The sequence below is a fragment of the Vidua chalybeata genome, chromosome 3 (assembly GCF_026979565.1).
Source record: "Vidua chalybeata isolate OUT-0048 chromosome 3, bVidCha1 merged haplotype, whole genome shotgun sequence".
Lineage (NCBI taxonomy): Eukaryota > Metazoa > Chordata > Aves > Passeriformes > Viduidae > Vidua > Vidua chalybeata.
Window position 1 is genome coordinate 57,090,233 of NC_071532.1, and position 20,888 is coordinate 57,111,120.

Sequence of the window (20,888 nt, forward strand, 5' to 3'; positions counted from 1 at the left end):
ACCTTATGTCAAATCAGATCGTTTGCTCAGATACCAAATAGCAGAAACCTGATTATGTTTTGCTCTCAAGAGAAAATTACCCAGTGATCAGTTAAACAATTAACTTCTGCCAACATATCACTGCACATTTAGCACTCTCTGAGTTATCCAACCCCAAATCTTGTTTCCATTTTATGCACTCGAGTGACACTTTGAGGCTGTCCCTGCATGTGAACAGATTTTACTTTTTGCTGAAAGTTAGGCTCTGACAAGAACCTTGATCCATTCTTCATCATCCTGGAATTCCTGCAATATTTTCAGAATGCATCTGGTATCTACAAACTGTTCACATGTAACCCACAATATGCCACCTTAGTTCGTGTCCCTTTCTACTTCCCACACATCCCAAGTGTAAGATAATGGAAAGCTTTCTCTGTACAAGCCCCTGCAACTGAAATACCAGGTGAACACAGGGAGGACATGCTTTTGAAGCCACTGAAAAACTCCATGCATACATGTTCAATTTTTTTCAAAAGTCTTGGTTTTCTGCTTCTAGCAGAACAGAATTGCACACTTGTCTCTGCTTAAGAGAAGGATGCGTTGTGTTTGTAGTACGCTTTCTTTTCTTTGGTCTGTTCCACAGGCCATCAAAGTACAGACAAAACTCATCCTGTTATTTTAGGGGCTGTACAAGTTCCCCTGCATTCTTTAGGTGCCGCTCCTGACTTGCATTGCTTTTGTAATCATGAGCAAAGTCCAAATATTTTTTTTTAAATTTCACGGTCAGGAAATGGAAAAAAAATATTTGTGACACTGACACAGGAATACACATTGCAACATCTTTAGTTGTAATAAAAGTGTGATTAGCAGCCTCAGGAACTGCTTAGTATCAGCAGGTCATGTTTTGCACTATGCAAAGTACATCAGAAAAACTGTAAGACATAGGATCTTGTAACATGAGGTGAAAAAGTCTTCTTTACATCAGCATGTCAATCCTTGGCTTACAGTAGCTGTCTATATGGAACATTCTTAACTCCAGAATAGTGATTTTTAACTAGTCCAGGTTGAAAGGAGCAAATTTAACATAGACTGTGGAAACCCAGGGCACTGGGAATATTTCTCTGTCTGCACTGGGGTGTCCTGATCCCCAGGGGAGCACTGACTTTGACCCTCATTCATGGAGAAAACTTCCAAAGCCTCAAGGTAAACTAGAAACCAAAAAAAGTGTGAAATAGAGTGTAGAGATTGTAAAGAGTAGTGTAGTACGTCACACGGGTGAGAAATTTAGGGTTTAGGATTTTTAATATGTTATAGATGCGTTCAAGATGGAGGATATAGGGTGTTGTCTTGAGTTCCTTTCTTCTTTCTTCTTCTTTCTTCTTCTTGGGTTTAGCTGGTATCTTGTAATTGGGTAGAAAAATCCGCATTGCAGGTCTTTAGGGGTCAGTTATTGGGTTAGAAAGGAAAATAATTTAGGTGTCGCTTCTTAATTGGGTAGCTTAGTTTTTGATTAGACTTAAAAGGCCTTGTAACAAGAGATTGTTAGCCATTTCTGTGCTGGTTTTCCTGTACACAGAGTCTGGTGCAGACAGTGTGCTGAAGTTTTGGTAACATAACAATAAACAGAAGCTGAAGACTGAAAAAGTTCAATGCATCTCTCATTTGTGACACAGAACTGCTCCAGGAGGGTCTCCCCTGCCAGGGGATCCCCCAGGGAGCTGCCCAACTTGGGGCCCGCAAACTCACAACAGACTTGTTTTATCTATTATTTATGAGTAAGAACTGCAGCGTTGTCATCTGTCTCTACCCCCCAAAAACCCAACTAAACAAGTCAGCTACAGAGGTCAGATTTATTCTCCCCTGACACGGAAAATGGCCCTGACCACTACTTGCTTATAGATGTCAGATGGCACAAATACCTCATGTTTGTCAAAGGTGTAATGGTCACAGAAATGTCAAACACATTGTTTTGAAACAACTGTTCCTGGAAACGTGGCACAAGCTTTTGGTAGTAATAGAAAACCTGTCGATGTCTCCTGCCAGACTTATTTAGAAGGCTTTATAGCCCATTACTGCTGGTCAAATTAGACAATATCAAATCTGCTTTCCATGTCAATGATTAAAAATGACTGGTTTTGAGTTTGCCATAACTGAGCCTCTCAGCTGCCAGGATGTTAGTTAGGAAGGAATATCTATCTGGATTTCTGGTCCAATCTCTTGTTCAATGCAAGGCCAACCTAAAAGTGAGACCAGGTTGTTCAAGGCCATTATTTCACGGACTTTGGGGCACTACAAAGGACAGAGAGATAAAAGAATGGAGATTCACTAAGGATAAAAGGAAGAACATCAATGCTGAGGAGTTGGGTTTTGTTTGTGCTATGCCAAGGCAACCCAGGACACCTGCCTAACAAAACCAGAAATATCCCTACCTATCAGCTGAGTGCATGTAAGCATTTGAGAAAGCAGAGGACTGGTAAGTACAAAAAGAGATAGTAGTGACTGTCACTAACAACACAGAAGGAAGGAACAGGCAAGCCAGGTTTCCGAAGGTGCATTCTTTTGGAAGCCAGTGTAATTCATTGACAGAACTTGAGGGATGCAATGCTTGGGAACTATGTCACAAACTCAGGATCACAAGCATTTGCTCACCTCTAGTTTCTGCAAATTGCTGTCAAATGAAGGCTAATTTTACTCAACTTTACTTCTGAAAAAAATGAACCATGTTCATTGAAAACCTTGCACTGATTTTTCAAACCTTACAGTGCATGAGGGACCTTTGACATCTATATTTTAATCAATTTTTACACAGAAGAAACGATTATACAGGTTTTCAATGACAAATATGCTTAAGTTTATTAGGTAATTATCCCTAAGAGGGAAGGAAAAAAAATATCCCCAAAACACTGCTTAGATCAACTATTAAATCAGGCAACAAATAAAAGTTTCTCCCGTATCTGCATAGCTCGAGGACATCCATTTGTGCTGCTTTTTGCAGAAAGCTTGTGTGCATTCCAAACACTTGTCACTTGCCCTCCTGAGCCCAACAGAGCCCATTACCCAGGGACTTTATTCTTCCGCAAGCTACTTTTGTTCGTCTGATCTCTGAGAGCTAATATGTACTTTCGACACTTTTTTTTTTTTAATGGACCATGAAATACCCGTGGGAGGGCTCCCGTTTCTAAGGCTTTTCATCGCTTTTTGTTTGTTTGTTTGTTTTTCTGTTGTTTTGTTTTTTCCCCTTCCCCGCGCCTCCCTGCGCGCGCCGTTTCCTTGGCAGCCGGGATTGTTTTGGGCGGAACCACGGGCGCGGCGCTGCGGAGGGGGGAGCGCGGCCAAGGAAGAGCCCACTGGCGGAGGGAAGGGGGGGAGGCGGGGCGGCCGCAGCAGCCGCCGGGCCACGTCGCGGCCGCCGCGGGAGCGGACGGGGCCGGGTGAGTGATGCCCTCGGCGGGGAGCGGGGCCGCGTCCCGGGCCGGGCCCCTCCGGCCGTGCTTCGCCGCTTGTCGCAGCGCACGGCGCCGGGGGCGGGTAGGGCTGGGTAACGCCTCCCCGCCGCTGTTCCCTCCCCTGGCTCCCCTTCCCGCCCCGGGGCGGGGGGCTCAGCCTGGGGCTGGGCACGGCTGCAGCCGCTCGGGCGCCGCGCCGAGACCGCGGCAGTTGGCGCGCGCGGGCGGGGAGCGGGATCGGGATCGGGATCGGGGCTGGGGAGCGGGAGCAGGGGCGGGAGCGCGGTCGGGCCGGGCGGCGGCCAGCGCGGGCCGGGCCGCGCGGGCGGGCTCGGCGCGCTCCGGGAGGGAGCGGGAGCGGCCGGCGCACCTGGCGAGCGTGCCCGGAGTGGCCCCGCAGTGACTCTGCCGGGCAGGCGGCACCGGCGGCCTAGGGCGACCTGCGCGCTGTCGCTGTCTGCTCCCGGCGCGGCGGCACGGGGCAGTGCCGCGGGAAGCCCTAATCCCCAGATGGGTGTTGTTTCGCCCCTCCCGGCACCCCACCCCCGCTTTTCACGAACTTCATAGGTCACTGGGGTGACATGCGTGGGCAGTTGTAGTGAACATACAGTGCTTCTCCATGCCTGACACCTTGGGCTCCAAAGCGGGGATGCCTCCCCCGCATGCGGAACGCGCATCTGGATGCGCATCACATCCTCGTTGAATAATTCCGTCGGTTAGTCCAGTTGTGTGGGGTCGGAAGGTCCCTTTATATCTTTTAAATCTCCCACTACTCTTTCAGGCAAAGCAGAATGCCACATTGAAAATTAAAATACTTAGGGTGGTCTCTTGCCGAGAACACTTTTTCATAATTAGCATTCTAAGATAAAGCAGAAACTTAAAGCCTAAAAAACAATAAAAGTTGTCTAGATTTCCTTACATAGAACTGAAGTCAGTAATTTTGCCATCAGAGTCTGTTTGCAACTTTCTCTGCACTGAAGGTGCCAAATTTCTGGGGTAAAACCCACAACCTAACAGTTCCTATGAAGCAAAAACTTTCTGGTATGTTACTACTAGAAAACCGAGGGTAGCACCAGCTTTTGAAAACATCTTTTCTTATTAGTATGAGTGTAAAGTTTTTACAGGCACATCTAAACTGGTAGAAAACTACTGCACTTTTACTAGGTTTTACATAGGTGTTTATTTCGTCTGTCAGTTTTCTGGACTTAAATACTGAATTTTCGTTAATAAAACTAGATTGCTTTTTGATGTCAGATTTTTCAATAGTGAAGAGGAACAGATTCATCTCAGTGTAATTTTGCTGTATGATTCTGAGCTGAAGCTCTTTCATGTCTCAGAGTAATGATCCCTACATGTAGCTTAATTAGGTGCCTACTAGTAAAACCCAGGATTTCCCTCTATGATCTAGAAGATGAGAAATAAAGAAGGCCTGACGTTCTACTTGTTTTCAGACACTGAAGTTCATGCTCACTTATTGCGACGAAAGAAAAACAAGGAATTTTGTTCAGGAAAATCCTAAGTGTGCAATTATATTTTGTCAGCTCAGTTTACTAAACGGTTATAATTGGGTAGGAAATTTTTCACTTCCCATTGCGTAGTGCAAATTCTGTATGTCCTGCTCATTGTAGTATGAGTTTGATTTATATCTTTTATTAGTGGTCAATAAAAGCGGGTTTTGTGTATGGAGACCCTCGTGGCATGTTTAGCATGGAATCCCTGTATTACAGATGTAGAATATAGCAACTCAGTGAGCATTGTGAAATACTGTGAAAAGAGCAAGAGGTTAATGTAAAATCACTTTATAAATAGAATGTTGGAGAAGAGCTAACTAGGTTATTTTCAGGAAAGTATAGTAATTGTAAGTTTAGGCTTTATGAATTTGTTTTGCTGTTTTTTTCCTGCTGGCTGGAATGTCACTTTCCAGGTATGTGTTTTTGTCAGTCTTGGATTGTCTTATATTTACTAACATGGAAGAGCTCCAGTCTGATCAGGCAAAAATGCATTTTACAAAATTAATGATAGCTGAGCTTACTCAGACTGAGGCACGGTGGTTGCTGAACTTTGATGTACAATTAAATCTCTCCTATTCTAAGGTGAGATTACTCTAAGTAAACAGCCTTGTTCTTATCCTTGTTGATTAATGATCTATATTTACACAAGCCTGATAGTTGCTTTAATGCAGCATGTCAAAGACCACAAAGCTCTAAATTGGAAATTACTATTAAACAATACTGCTGTCATTAGAGAACTTTATCTCTGAGTTTTATTGCCACAACAGGGTAGACACTGAATAAATAAACAGTGATGCACTCATTGGTGAATTTTGCTGATGATTCTTCATTTTACAGAGCGTGCTTGTAGACATGAGGCGACCCTAGCCTTTGGTAAGATGTTTGTTCCATTAGAATCAAAAAAATATCTGTAAGATTAATATTTTAACCAACCTATAGGTTGCTTGGGTTTTTTGGTGGACTGATTTATTTAACCTTTGACCAGAAACTTATTTCTGTACTTAGAATACGTATGCACTTACTTCATTTTGCTTTTGTGTACTATATTGTCTCTCATATTTTTTGCTTTAATTTTAAGAGCCCTTCAGTATTTCATTTTGTGTTTCTAATTTGTTTTAGAGGGCTTGTTGAAATTATTCAGCTAATTATAAGATACTTTTTCCATGTTTCTGTGGTCCTCAGTCAGTGATTAAAGTGATAGAATCTGCTGTATTTTTTGAATTAATTTAGTTTTCTGCTCTTCTAAATTATGTGCTTTCTAGCCAATTGTGAATTGACTACTTGGAAAGCAGCACTTAGTAACTGTAGTACTTTAAAAATGCCCATTAGATTTAACCAAGTATAAGTTGCAAAATCAGTTTTATCTTTCAATGGTATTTTCTCTTTTAATTTATTGTAAGAAGTGTTATTTTTAACAGTTGCTGGTTTAGTTGAGACAGTAAAGCTTTGCTGTCAGGAGTCAGAACATGTTTCAGATAGTGAAAATATTGCAACCTCATCAGTGTCAATTTCAGGCATAGTTTGGGTGAGTGTTAGGTGGCTTGGACCAAAATGGTGTGAGAATAGTGCAACCACACATCCTGGCAGTGTTTAATGCTATGTGTAATTTGTTGGGATCGGTGCAGTCTGGCTGTGCAGTGAATGTGAGTTACTGGTGTCTAACAGGGGCTGTACCTAGGGAGAACTTGGAGTTGTTACCTGGTGGGCTGTGGGGGACATAGGTACCAGAGTTCCCTGCGTGGAAGGCTAAGGGGAACATCACACCTTCATAGGAACCTACACTTCATTAGTTCTGCTGTTTACAAAACAGCTCTTTGTATTAAAGTTTTTTGTAGAACAGTCTGAATTTTCTTGATGAAAAGATAAACCTGTGTGATATTTTTATTTGCCTTCAAGCTTAGTTTGGATTGCATTTGCAGGCTTTTTTCCACAACCAGGAGGGCCTAAATTTTTTTTTTTTCTTTAGAGAAATGAGTTTCATGTAGTTGCTTGTCTGCTTTATAAAAATACAAATCCTTTATATAAACATAAATATTTAGGGATTTGTAATAAAGTTAGATATGCTGGCAGATACTAACCTTTGTATTGAAAACTATCAGCCTGCTTCCTCAATGATGCTGTCAGGAGAGGAATCTGATTAGAATGGCTTCAACATAAATGGTTTCATGGGTCATTATTATTTAAATAAACTGTTGGATTTTTAAGAAGGCTGGAGGACTAAAGTCCTGAAAAAATTTGGCTACCACCCAGAAATAGCCAAATAGGTAATGAAATTAATGTTGTTTTTTATTTACCCTCAAGTAATAAGTATCAGAGCTGGGATTTGATAGCAGAAAATTTCTAATAATTTAGATAAATAGGGAAATACTTTTTTCTAAATAAAATGTAATCCCTAATACTAATTAGCACAGATTTAATTATTAATTTGAAGTCTATGGACCACTTATGTTAATGACAGTTGTTAAATACTTTAAATAGAATGGTGAATTCTGAGGAAGAAGCAGCTGTTGTGTTGAGCCACTTCTAACTGAGGACTGAAAATGCGAGCAGGTAAGGATATGTTGTGTTTGATTTCCTGTACATATTTTATAATTAGAACTAGGTGCAAATGATAGAAATTATTTCTGTCCTATATAAATCCCTAATGTTCCATTGTCACCTTTTTGAGTTCATGATTATGGCTAATTTTCGAAGTGGTGTTATTTTTTAATTTTAAATTCAGGGACTTTCACAAAAAGTTGTAATGACAGTGGTAAATATGCTGTAGCTGAAGATTCAACAGCCTTTTTCAGTGGTGTTCCAGGTGCATTTTGAATTCTTGGTTACAAATTAAGCATTACCTAAGGGGAACTAGAACACCTACTGCTTCAAGGGTTGAAGTGCTGCTGATGGCAGTATCATGATTCACAGAAAAGCAAGAGTGCCATCTCCTAGCTCTTACAGGTCTGTATAAGGGTGGTGCTGCTCTGGTTTCCAGGCCCAATAAGAACCCAGAGCTGCTACTTCTCCTGGAAGACAGCGTGTCACCTCTGCTCATAAACAGGGAGGGCAGTAATCTGTCCTCTGCTTTGGCTAGCCCAAGTTTTGTGCTGATCCTGGTGCATGTGCTCTTCAAAATGTGTTTTCTTCAGGAGACAGGTTAGATGGTGCTGACTTCAGCAACAAGTGAAAGACTTGTGTGTGTCTGTGCAAAGCTGCTGAGTTATCCTTGTATGGGTTATGTTGCCAGTGGAAATTCTTAACTGAGTACAAAGTGAATTTTTTGGTAAAATTTCCCCGATAAATAATTCTCATCCTTTGCAATTTTAGAGCATGATTATTCACTTTTTTTAGCAATGGTGATTAATGAGATGGCAAATCATACTCTCGATTTCTTTTTGCAGTTGAAAGTGAGGCGAAGGCAAAAACCAAAGTCCGCTTTGAGGAAATCTTCAGACACCATGCTAGCCTAGCAGACACAAAGAAATCAAAGAAAAAGAAGTTTGACTCTCAAGAGAGTATTGTGGTGAGTTACAACACATGCGGGCTTTGTTTGATTGCCTTCCTTAACAGAAAAAAAGATCAGGAAAATATATTGCAGAAAGGAGATGTAAGCATTAAAAAAAATGGAAGTGTAAAGTATGTTTCTGTGTGTCCCCCTTGGTTTTGGTGTGGCTTTTATTTTCTTCTTTGTGTACCAGCAAAGTATCCTTGTAACTTGGAGGTATGCCAAAATGATGTAGACTATAATGGTGGGGAAAACAAAGTGTCACATGCAGGCATGCACTTGTTTAATGTCCACCAGTACTTGTTTTTCCATACCCCATTTTCATAAAATTTTTCAAATTCAGTACTGACTTTACTGGGAGTTAATGAAATGTTTGAGGGCTAGTAGAATTACATCTGTGAAAGTATTTAATTTTGAGAGGACTACATCTGTGTAATACAGGTGTATCTGTCTAATACAGCTGTGAATTGAAAACTGATGAGAAAATATAGTAATATTAAGAGATAATAATTAATGATTCCATTTTCTACTTTTTTTAATCTCAGTAATCAGTGAATTTCTGCATGTGCTGAGCTTTGTGTCTTGAGTGGTTCGTTGTTCACATGTCAACTTTTTTTTAAAGATTTTGACCTTTGCTTGCGACTTGCAGATTAGGAAGGATTCTATCACCCCTTTATAGTTAGATGACATTTTTGTTTGTGGCATATCTGTCTCTAAAGGAGCCTCAGAAATCCCTCTGAGTTATGGTTTATATTGTAGTCTTTTTCCTGAAGAAGAGAATAAAAGTTCAATATGAACTTGTTCTAATATACCTGATTATTGACTTAGAAAATTTGGTATTTGGAAAGAAAGTAAATAGGTTAGAAGACAAATGTTCTGTTTTTTTTATTTTCCTCTTGATAGGTTTTATATTTTTAGTCATTTTTCTTACAATTGTGTCCATATCAGATTCTGGAAATGAATGTTCCTTCATTAATACTCATTTAAGACAAATGGGTGGTATTTCATGTAATATCATAAATGTTACATGTAGTTATATATATTAAGTATATTCAGAATAGATACATCAAACTTAGTATTGCTAAATCTTTGGTCTTAGGTTGACAGTTTGAAGTTGGATTTTGTATGGGCTTTTAAAAAATTTATATTCCTTGATGTACATGCTATTTAGTCAATAGTCTATACAAAGAATCAACTTGATGTCTAAAAATAGTACAGAGAGTTAGAAGGTGGGGTTTTTTTCCCTTATTTACTGGTATGTATGTAAATAAAAGGCTAAGTTCTTCCTCAGTTAAGTTTACTTTTTTATGAAATGTGAATTTTTAATTCTGTAATATGTAAGTATTTTTGAACACATAATTGTATGTTCATATACAACTACATATTAATCAAAAATATTTTAAACTTGCTTTGGTTTTAGAATTGGTTTCCATTCCAGAAATCTCTGATATGAAACACTAGTGTTTTGGAGTTATGTAGAAACACTTAAAATCACCGTGACCAGAATCAAAACGCAGTGGTATGCAAGCAAATTAAGAAGCATTTTTAGGATCAGTGTGGAAATTCAAATTTCTGGCTTTGTTGAAGCTATAAATGTTACAAATGAAATCACTTAAAAATTAAGGACTTGAGGAGAGCTTGTATTGAAACCTATTACTGACCATTTGGAGTATATCGTTAAAGCGTGACAAAGTTGCAGGAGCTCAGGTTGGTATTTTCCGTGCTGGTTGTGTTCAAGTAGAAATTTCTGTAAAAGCTTCAGCAAATTCACAGTCATTTCTCTGTGAAAAATAAATGTGTGTGGGAGTGGAAGAGTAGGTAGATGGACAAGGTTGGCTGGTTTTGTTCCCATTTTCTTCAGTTCATGTGATTTAACTGTACAGAGTTTCACATATCTTGAAATAATGTGAAATTTGTCAGTGATGGTTGCCTTCATGTCATGCACTTGCCATAAATGGTCTCCCAGCTTTGATCAAAAACAGGTCATGGTTCAGAGCCTATTTCCACTTGAAATGTTCCAGTCTGTTTCCTTCCTTTGTCTTTGCTCTAGCCTCTCTTAGAGATTAATAAGACTTTTCCCCTTATCGTCCACTGTTTCTTTGAAACCTGAGTTCTGGAGCTGCAGGGCCTTGCTCTGGTTTTAAATTACAGAAGTGAGGATAAGGAGAATGCCTGCCTACTTGCCTGCTCTGCTTTGTGTGCCCATTGCCTGGAGAGCCTGCTTGGACAACAGGGAAGCAGTCTGCTTGGAAGAGGAAAGATTGATGTCTGTAGGGCAGGATGAGTTTGAAGCCACAACTGATAGGAATGAAGAGCTTGTAATGGAGATGGAAATACGCATCAGCTGTGGCCAGTGGAAGTTCTGCTTTGCTGTTCAGTAAATAGCTGCTAGAACAGTGGCTGTGAAGTCTGAAGGCACTGTGGAAAAAACAAGCAATTGAGACAGAGTCAGTGAATTTGCTAATAACCCTTCTAGGGCAGCCACCATATTTATTTTTTACCATTTGTGCCTCCTATTACAGGCACAAATCATTCATTGTTTGAATGAGGCAAGCCACAGATCAGACAAAGTCCAGGTACATTAATCTGTCTAAAGTCATCATGAAAATGAATGAATTTATTTTGTTCAATCTAAATTCTGTGGTTGAAAAGAGGATGTTTAAAAACATTCTACCAGATGAAAAGGTTAGATCACTGTATGGAGGCAAAAATTTCTTTCTTAGACTGTAATCTGATCAGATTACAATATTGGGATGGACTGGCATTGGTAACTTGGGTTTTGTGTTCAAGGCAGGGCTGCAGCAGATTTATCTGGCTAGTAGGCTGAAAGGCACTGAATAATTGTTGAGATTTCCACTGGATTTTACACCTTCGTTTCTTGTGCATAAAATAGGAGAACTGATAATAGTTGACTATATAATTGATCCATACATTCTCTCAATGTTTTCTGTTACAATTTGGTGGGAAAATTCCAAGCCCATCATCTTATCTGTAAATTAAAGTTCTTCTAGCTTTGAGTGACTATATTTTATAGCCTTACACAAGCAATGGCAGTAAAATTGGTTTCCTAGTACATTAAGGTTTTCTTAAACATCCCACCCAACAAGCCATCATCACAAGTACATTCAGTAACAATTCAACTGTAGGTTAATGGTCTTGTACAACCAGTACATATCAGCGCTTCAGTGGGCTGGCAGTGTCCATCCCCAGTTTTTCAAGGTGTGCCAGTGTTTTTATGGGCGGAAATTCAGGTACCTCTGTAAATCAGGTTACACAAGTTTCCAAACACCCATGACAAACTCACTCTATATGATGCCAGTTTCCACTCATGCATGTTTGAGAAGTCCTTGTGAAAAGGTGTAAGTCCTTTGAAAAGTCATTGTCCCTGCTAACACCTCTGGGGCACAAATGGCAGTGATGTGACCTGTGATTGACTAATTGTGGTGTGAGCCTTGAGTGTCAGCCCATGTGTGTGCACCTTGGCTGTCACCCATCCCCTGCTCCTTTCAAGCCAGTAGTGCAAGCAAGGCTGTTTCCAGGGGGGAGTGCTTCCTCTGCCCTGTTGTAATGTGGCCACAGAGCTGCTGTGAAAAAAAGCCTTATTTGTTCCATATTTTAAGCTGAGAAAGCCAGGTTCAGGTGAGCAGCCCTCTGGAGTTACTCCAGAGAGAGGCCTGTCTTACTGAGCTGCTTTTCCAACCTAACTCCTTTCTCTAATTCAGTTCAGTGTTTATGTATTGATGATTGCTCTTACTTGATGTCTCTTAGTCCTGTGTTTCAGAGAATCTATACCAGTATTCCCACTTCTGCCAGAATCCTAATCTGAAGGTTTTTATGAACCTCTTGGCTTTTACTTCTTTGTTTTGTAACTTCTTTGCATCTTTCCTCGCTGTTTAATTATGTCATGTAATTGCAGCATGTGGGAGAGGTGGCCTGAATTGAGGTCATGCAGGCTATTTATCAGAGGAATTTACGTTTGAACTGTTGAAGCAGCTTTGTGCCTGCAGTATCCGTTAATGTTCCTGAAATTTGCTGTAGTTCGAGATTGTGGTTTGTTTTCATTATGGGGAAATGGCCTCAAGTTGTACCAGAGGAGGTTTAGATATTAGGGAAAACTTTTCCATTGAAAGGATAGTCAGACATTGACTGCCCAAGGAAATGATGGAGGTATCATCCCTAGAGCTGTTCAAAAGGCATGTGGATGTGGCACTTGGGGATATGGTGTAGTGGTGCTGGATTAATGGTTGGGCTTCATGATTTTTAGAAGTCTTTTCCAACCTAAGTGGTTCTATGAATCTATGATTTTTTGTTTGTAGGCAATAATAAATAACAAGTTCTAGTAAGTATTTCAAGCCAGTTTTTGCATCAGGTAGATTCCTTTAAGGAGATTATTCTTGAGTATCAGAGTTATTTTAGAAACTCTTGACCAGGTCATAGATGAGGGCTTTTTGTTTAGGATTTCTCAAATAATTCTACTTCTTGAACTTAGTGGATTGATGTTTTATCAAAGACAAAAATCAGCAAGACCTTAGTTACTGGCCACTGTTGGGTTTTAATTGTCAGTGTGTTTTAATCTTCATTTCTCCTACTTTACAGTTAAAGTTATTCACAGAAATAAAGGTAAGGAAGTGAACAATCTATTAGGAACATTATTCTGTTTTGGGGGTTTTTCTTAGTTTATACAAAGCTTGCTCTTTAATACTTTTATTTTCCTTACTCTGTTCTGTATTTCAAGTTATTTCTATTAAATTTTCCACATCCTCTTGAATTATTGACTTACAAATAAATATGATGTTAGTAGTTTCTTTGAGCATGTATAAGATGAAAATGAAAGGTCAGTTTTTTCATACTTATTACACATATTGTCCCTGTTTACAAATGTTTGAGACAAACATGATTCTATGACTGGGAGTTGTATCCTGACAAGAAGGGAATAATGTCTTTGTTTATTGAGGAAGAAGGTCTTGGCAAATAAAACTTTGTAGGCAGATATGTATATTTTCTCCAAACTTTTAAATTTGCTTTTGTTATGTTTTAAAGCCCTTTCTAGACCTCAGTTACTTGCTGTGTTCTTTGGCATTATCATAGAATCATAGTTTGGATTGAAAGGAACTTTAAAGGTGATCTAACCCAAGTGCCTTGCCATGATAGGTACATTTTGAACTAGATCAAGATGCTCAGAGTCCCTTCCAACCTGAACTTGAACATATCCAAGGAGGCAGGGAAGTGGCATTATAACGTTTTGTAACCAGAAATAGAAACTTGAAGGAGAGAGGAAAGTTTAAATTGAGTTTTCTATAAAATCATCAAGAAGTGCTTAAACAAATGGACTAGCTGAAATTTAGTTCTGACGAGCAGCTTTCAGTGGAAGACACTGCAAACAACCAAGCCTGAAATCTGTCTCTAACTTGGATTTTCAGTGGATGAAAATATTTGTTTTTGTGGTGCATGTAGTCTTCTCATCCTCCACAGTGTAAAACACTGGCATCTGTTTATGGAGTAGACTTGTTGGTTTTCTTTTTTAACTGGATATGTGTAAAAGTCATGTGAAAACATACTGTAACATTGAGGATGAGGTGCCTGAATACCAAATTTTTTTTTTTCAGTGTGAATTTTCTGTTGACTTCCAATCTGTTGCTTGTCAAATTGAAACAACAAAATAAGTAGATCTTTGATTTAATTTTACTTTGAGTAATGTTGCTGAAGGAATAACATGAAGTGCGGTGTTTATCCTTGGAACATGATTTTTAGTACAAATGTTTTATGTTCTTTTCATTTATAGCTTGATACCTTTAGAAATAATATTGATCTATCTAAGGAAAGTGTGAATGATGAAGCAATTATAAACAACACCTATAATCCTGAAGAAGAGAGCCCAAGATTTACAAAAAATAAATTGAGAGAGAAAGCGTCAATTGCAAAGAAAATAAACAATGATGTTGTTAGTGGAGAAGAGAACAAGCAGCCAAAGTTGAACAGGAAGAAAAAGAAATCACTCTTACAAGAACAATTTAATGAGGAGGAAGATTTATATGAAGCTAAATTGGGGAGTTTTGAAGAAAAGACTAATGATTTTCCAAAGAAGAAAACAAAAAGTAAATCACAAACAGATGTACCTGATCAAGAAGGTGATGGAAAGATCAAAAATTTCTTGACTGAAGTGAGAAATGTAACTGAATTAGAAGAGGAAGAACAGCTTATTCAAGCCTATCAGCTGCATGTGGCTGAGGAAGAGGCAAATGCAATTAAAACGAAAATGAGAAAGAAACTTAAAGAACAGATGTCTGAATCTACCTCCACTGTTCAAAGGCATGAAGTTGCATTGAATAATGAAGTGGGCAAAAAGAAGAAAAAGAAGAAAGAGCAAGCAATTTTAACTGAAGCTGAAACAAGGTAACGTGGCAAACCCTACATGGTGTGTCTGTGAATCTTACACAAAATGTTTCATTTTAAGATAGGCAGCAGCTTTCTGATAAATTGTTCATATTTTCTAAGTGATTAACTGGATGATTCTGTTACGAAGAAGCAGTACTAAATCTTTTCTCAAAAGGCTGTCATGATTAATATTTAGCTCATGGATTCTTTTCAACTTTTTAAAAAATATTCTTCGTTGCTATTTGATGTTTGTATACTGTGGAATTCACTCTTAACTAAATTAAGATTGTTTTGGGCATGATTTTTTTTTTTTAGTGATAAGTGATGCCCCTGATCCAGCAAAAAAAGTATTTGTTTACCTCTTCACATAAATGGTTCTGCAGTTCTCTGGTAATTAGGGGAAAAGGAAGAGGGGAGAGCACTGAAAAAGGCAAGACACTAATGGGGCTGGGGGCTGTTATGTTTTCAAGATACACAGATGATGAGTTGGAGAATTTCAAGTGGATTAATAATGGCAATGAGTAATTGTATCAGTATATGCAGTGGACTGCAGTTGCTTACAGTGATCTATTACCTTGCAGTGCAATGTCCCTTTCTGAGCTGCAGCATCATCATCCAGAAGCAGGTGGCAATGAAAGTCAGTCACCTCAAAGACTATTTACATCTGAAGGACAGAAACTGGAGGCAAGCATGGAAAAGCAGAAGCCTAAAGCCAAGAAGGTTAAGAAGAAAAGCAGAAAAGGTCTGCCAACAAAACATTATAATACTGTACTACTTAGCTGCACATTTTTTTGTGCTGCTACAGAAATACTTGTCCATAGTAGTAGCACAGAAGTGATTGAGCTGTTTGAGTTACTTATATTTAAGTTACTCAGTTGTACCTCTGTTTTTCCAATTCTGAAGCTCATTTGTGAGTATGTTTATTTGATAAATCAATCTAAAATCTTGAAAATTCATTTACTATAAGAAGTTTTGAGTTGAGACGGAAATTAGTATGTTCCACTAGTGACAGTTTGTTTACTTTGCTCCAATTTCTAGAAGAAACCACGGATGTTGCTGCAGAAAATGATGAGGAAATGAAGAATTCAGAAATTTTAACTCAGTCTAAATTTGGTTTTGGCGATGATCTTGTTTTGGGAGTTTATATCCATCGATCGGATCAACTTAAAATTGATCACTTGGTATCTCATCCTGTGGTCAAAATCCATATTGTTGATCAGAGAAGTGGCTTATATGTGAAGAAGGATTATAGGTGACGTTTAGTAAACTGTTTCTATTATCACTGATTACAATTAATAGGTATAGTCTTCCCTACAAAATTAAATATGAAAATGAAAACAAGGGTGTATTTTAAGCTTGGGTAGTTGTTCATTAGTTTCTGCATCTATGATATGTATATATATGCATACCATAAATGAGGGTGATATTTTTTTTTTCCTTTTGGCACTTCTAAATGCTCTGCACTGCTGTATTGCTTTTGAGGCTCCCCAGGGCAGTGGTCACAACATGAAGCCTGACAGAGTTCAAGAAGCGTTTGGACAATGCTCTCAGGCACATGGTGTGACTCTTGGGGATGGTGCTGTGCAGGGTGAGGAGTTGGACTTGATGATCCTTGTGGATCCCTTCCAACTCAGCATATTCTGTGAATCTGTGATACTTCCAACATAGTCCATTCTGTATTCTTCCCAGAGGCAAAATTTCTTAAGTGTCAAAAATATGTAAAAGCCAAGAACATGCAATCAAAATTCTTGTAGTATAAATAGTATCTGCCTTTTATATTAAGAACTTTAAATCAAGTCTAGTTCTTTATATTTTTAATTAATCCAGTTGCTTGTCTCCATTGTCATTATCCATAATTTTCCTGAAACCAGGTTTTTCTGGGGCTTAAACAGTAGACTCCACCGTGATCTTCATGCATTAATTTGCTAACAGTAATTTAATTGTTAGGATTTTCAACTTCAGCCTGTAGTTTTTCTATATACATTGCAAATTGTCTTAAATTTTCAGTGGGTTTAGAAAATTTTTTCTAGAATCAGACAAACAGTATCTTATATGTTTCTTAGCTTTCAGTAATTGAAAATACTGTTTTGTTCAAGGTTGTTTTTTAAATGCTCTAACAATTGTAATTCTTTGGAAATCTTCTAACAGCATGAAGGAAGATTCTTCTTATGAACAAGGAGAAATAGAGCACATTCTTCCTATAATGACACAACCATGTGATTTTAGAAAGTCTAAATCAACAATTCCAGAGTGGGAAGAGCAAGTAATATTTAATGAACGTTTTACTTATTTTATTCAAAACACTGAGGAAAACCCTCAGGTTATCTTGTTTTTTGAGGTAAGATGAAATATTTTGCATCCAATTTATTCACATTCTGCTTTTTTGTTTTTTCATCAGTATCTATTTGACTGAATTGGGTGTTTTATTTCAGTTAAATTGGGTTAGTCTCATAGCTTTAAGGTACAAAGTCAAGTGGAGATACCAAAAGTGGTGTTTTTTTATAGGAAAGGATCTTGTTTTAATAGTAACAAGGAGCAAAAAGCTTTCTTAGAAAATCAGCTCTCAAACTTCTGGGGAAGGCTGGTAAGATACGGTGGATATCACTATTTTCATTTTCTTGAAATTTGAAAAGAGGTTTAAGTACAAGAAACTCAAAGGTAGAATTTGTCTGCATGTAGCAGCACCTCATTTTACCAATGAGCAAACCGTTGCATTATTTCCATTAGCATTTTACACATCCACCTCTCCTCTCCTAGTTTGCATAAAGTAATTATTAATTTGTCCTCCAATACAATTATGTTTAAAGGAAAAATTTTAGGTTATGTATTCAACATAATTTTTAGCTTAGGCATTTCAATATTTGTACAGAGAGATCCTGTACAATTGGAAACTTAATACAATAAATATTTTTTGTTCCTTGTTTTTTTTTCCTCTTTCAAATAGGTTTGACTATAATTTATTGCCATATTGAATTATAATTAATTGAATATAATTTATTGCCATATGTTTCTTAAGGTTTTGTGATGCTTGTAAATGAACATGTTTATAGAATTAAGAATACTTAATTGCTTACCACAAAACTAATTACGTTTGTATGTGAAGATTCTTCATGGAAATAATGTTGGAACCAAAAGTGTGATTCCACTAAAAAAAGGCTGTTTAACTTCAGTGTAGTTTATGAAATACAACTTTGAAAAAATTATTATATTATTCTAAGGGCTTTTTGTATACCACATAAACTTCCAGGAGTACCAAAATATGGGAAAATTCATGTCCCTGACAGAAAAATGAAGATTCATAGGCATCCCTGTAAGTGTTCAAGGCCAGGTTGGATGGGGTTTTGACCAGCCTCATCTAGTGGAAGATGTCTAAGCCTATGGCTCACAACTCTGGGATCTCTGAAGGCTTCTTCCAACCCTAATTGTTCTATGACTGATTCAATGACAAAACTGATAAAGCTATTAAAGAAAAACTAACTTTTTGACTGCCATTTTCTGTCTAGATTAAAATGCAGCTGTTTTCTACTGTCAGATTTGAGATCTAAATGATTTCTGAATTTTTAAGAAAATGACACATTATTATTTTTTCTCTTTTATTGAGATGTAAGGGGAACAAGAATAAGTTTTTTTAAGACTAGACTTCTTTTTTAATGGAGGTTATAGTCATCAGGTAAATGCACAAGGACCTGTTATTTCTAATTTTATACTTGTGTGGAAGAAACTCTGTTTTTGTAATTTCTTAAAATTTAAATCTGTTTAATTTAGTGAATTGACCAAGCATATTTTCAGCAGTTTTCTTTTACCATGACATATACATTCATTAGAAATACGTTTATATTCCTGCTGATACTTCTAGGTCCTTGATTCTCCGAGTATGCGTGAAGTGAGAGCCAGCTCTGATGTAAAAATTCAGGAAGGTCGTTACCGAAAAATTTGTTGGGCATTTCTAAAGGTACTGTAAATATTTAAATTAAGAAAAAAAATTCATAAATCCTTTTATCTGAAAATCTCTAACAGTACTAAGGAGGAAAGCATTTAAAAATATTTTCAGCAACAGAGATGGAAGAAAAAAAAGTCCTTGTTTGCTTGGCTGTTCTCTTCTTTTCCTCTTCTTCCACTCCATGAAATCAACACAGTAACAGGCTTGACATTAAAGTATATGTCTTTTTCAAGAAAAGAATGTGTAGAATTTTTGTAGAATGTAGAATGTCTAAAAGTTTTTTGTTTGTTCATAAAGTACACAAGGTTGTTTTCTTTTGAAGTTTTCTTTGCGTTTATGTGATTCTGAAGAAAATGGCAAATCCACTAATTTCTGTACCTCAGCTGTTCTGTATTCTAGTGACATTTTCATTTGTCCAGTCTTTGAAAAGACTCCCTTAATTATAGAATGCTTTTCATTTTCATTTGCAGAGTTTGAAATGCTGTGGCAATTGAGATACAAATGTGCCAAATGTGAGATACGGTTAATTTAGACCGCACATGTACATTTCTACCCTTTTAAGAGAAACTTGAATGTGTCAGTTAGTTCTTTGAGAGCTGACAAACTTCCGTTTCCCTGAGGATTGTTTATTTACACCTACCCCTGTGTGTGATAGTCATTGACAATCATTGAGCAGTCCACAACATAGAGGAAATGTGAGAAATACAGGAGAAGATAATGGACTGCAAGTATAGGTGAAGGGATGGGAGCCTCTGTAGCAATTCCCCACAGAGATTCTTCTGAGCTCTGCCCAAGATAAATCTACTGGAATCAGGGGTCTGCTATCCCATGTCTGTTAGCAGAGCTCTGGTAGGAGCTGTGCATCCAGGCATTCAGCTTACTCCTGAAGAGAGGGAAGAACAAATTTTCAGCTCATAAATATGAATAAAATTGTTGCCTGTTCTTCATTCATTCTGCATCTGCCTGCATTATCCTTTTAGCTGTATCAGTCAAAGTAGAAATGTCTCAATTCAACACTGATCAGTGTTAATGGCAGTAGGTACTTCTGTTATTCTTCAGTTCAGTAGGGCTGACTCTGTCTCCTCTGAAGTTGGAGAGGTTACTACATTGCTCTATCTTCTGTTCTGAACCAAAGCCTTACCCAATGCACTCAAAGAAGACAGATTTGGAAAAAGCTGTTTGTGGATTGGCAGTCCTTTGAGATTTGGTTGATTTTAGCAAGTAGTAGTTTAAAAAAAAAAAAAAAAAAGAAGTCTTCCCACTTTCAAGATATTACTGCCGTGAAGCATCTTTTGAAACTAGGCGGCCATCTAAGATTTAGTCTTCGTGATTTGATTCTGAGGGGATTAAATACATGCTTAGTTCAGCATCACTTTTAGAGTTAATATATTCCTGCAATGGGAAGTGGATTTCAAGAGTTTATACTGTTAAGTAAGATATTAAAAATTATCAATTACTTTTGTGTTCATCTTTCTTCCTTTTTCCTCTTTTTAATCAACCTTCCAGCTTGTAGGTGCAAATGGAGTTCTAAACGTTGGTGGAAAACTTCGTCTGCAATTGTATTACCCACCTTCAAGGACCAAGTCACATTCAAATGTAGTTGAGGTTTATGACTGGTGGGCAAAATGTCCTAGAAATCGTTACCCATCAACTTTATATGTATCTGTAAAAGGGCTGAAACTGCCAGATCTTGTAAGTTACATATATAATATATAAATATATTCACAAATATGCAGACTTTTCTGTAGGAACTAGTACCTAGGTAGAGCATGTGAGTCTGTGTTTGTAGGCATGTATATAAAAGCTGTGCTTACATGCAGTATATAAAATGCATAATAAGAATGTTACATCTCAAGATAGGTGTTTCAAACTCAGTCCTTCATAGGTATCTTTGAAAAATAGGCATACTTTTCTACCTACAACTTTGAATATTTTGCCACTGGCAATCTGAAAACTTTCAGAGTGCTTTCTTGAAGATTAATGTTCCTTCTAATTAGCAGAAGTGCCATTTTTAAGTCACTGATCTCATGCAGGTATAAAAATTCTTTGAGAAAAGATGCAAGTACTTAACTTTGCATTTCAGATAAGTATGGCATTTTCTTTTCTCCGACGCAAGTACAATATTGTTCTATTATATAATTTCCCATTTG

The 20,888-nt window shown here is 37.9% G+C and overlaps 1 protein-coding gene across 1 annotated transcript in view; it reads left to right on the forward strand.

The window, feature by feature from the left end:
* Positions 1-5,772: 5,772 nt before the first annotated feature.
* Positions 5,773-20,888, forward strand: part of AHI1 (Abelson helper integration site 1) — an 82,607-nt gene continuing 67,491 nt past the window's right edge. Inside the window, exons 1-9 of the mRNA XM_053939189.1 lie at positions 5,773-5,809; positions 7,415-7,486; positions 8,320-8,441; positions 14,206-14,816; positions 15,380-15,540; positions 15,837-16,050; positions 16,947-17,136; positions 18,655-18,750; positions 20,245-20,430. Of these exons, the coding sequence (XP_053795164.1) occupies positions 7,477-7,486; positions 8,320-8,441; positions 14,206-14,816; positions 15,380-15,540; positions 15,837-16,050; positions 16,947-17,136; positions 18,655-18,750; positions 20,245-20,430 (1,590 nt within the window). The 5' untranslated portion in view covers positions 5,773-5,809; positions 7,415-7,476. The remainder of the gene's footprint in view (positions 5,810-7,414; positions 7,487-8,319; positions 8,442-14,205; positions 14,817-15,379; positions 15,541-15,836; positions 16,051-16,946; positions 17,137-18,654; positions 18,751-20,244; positions 20,431-20,888) is intronic.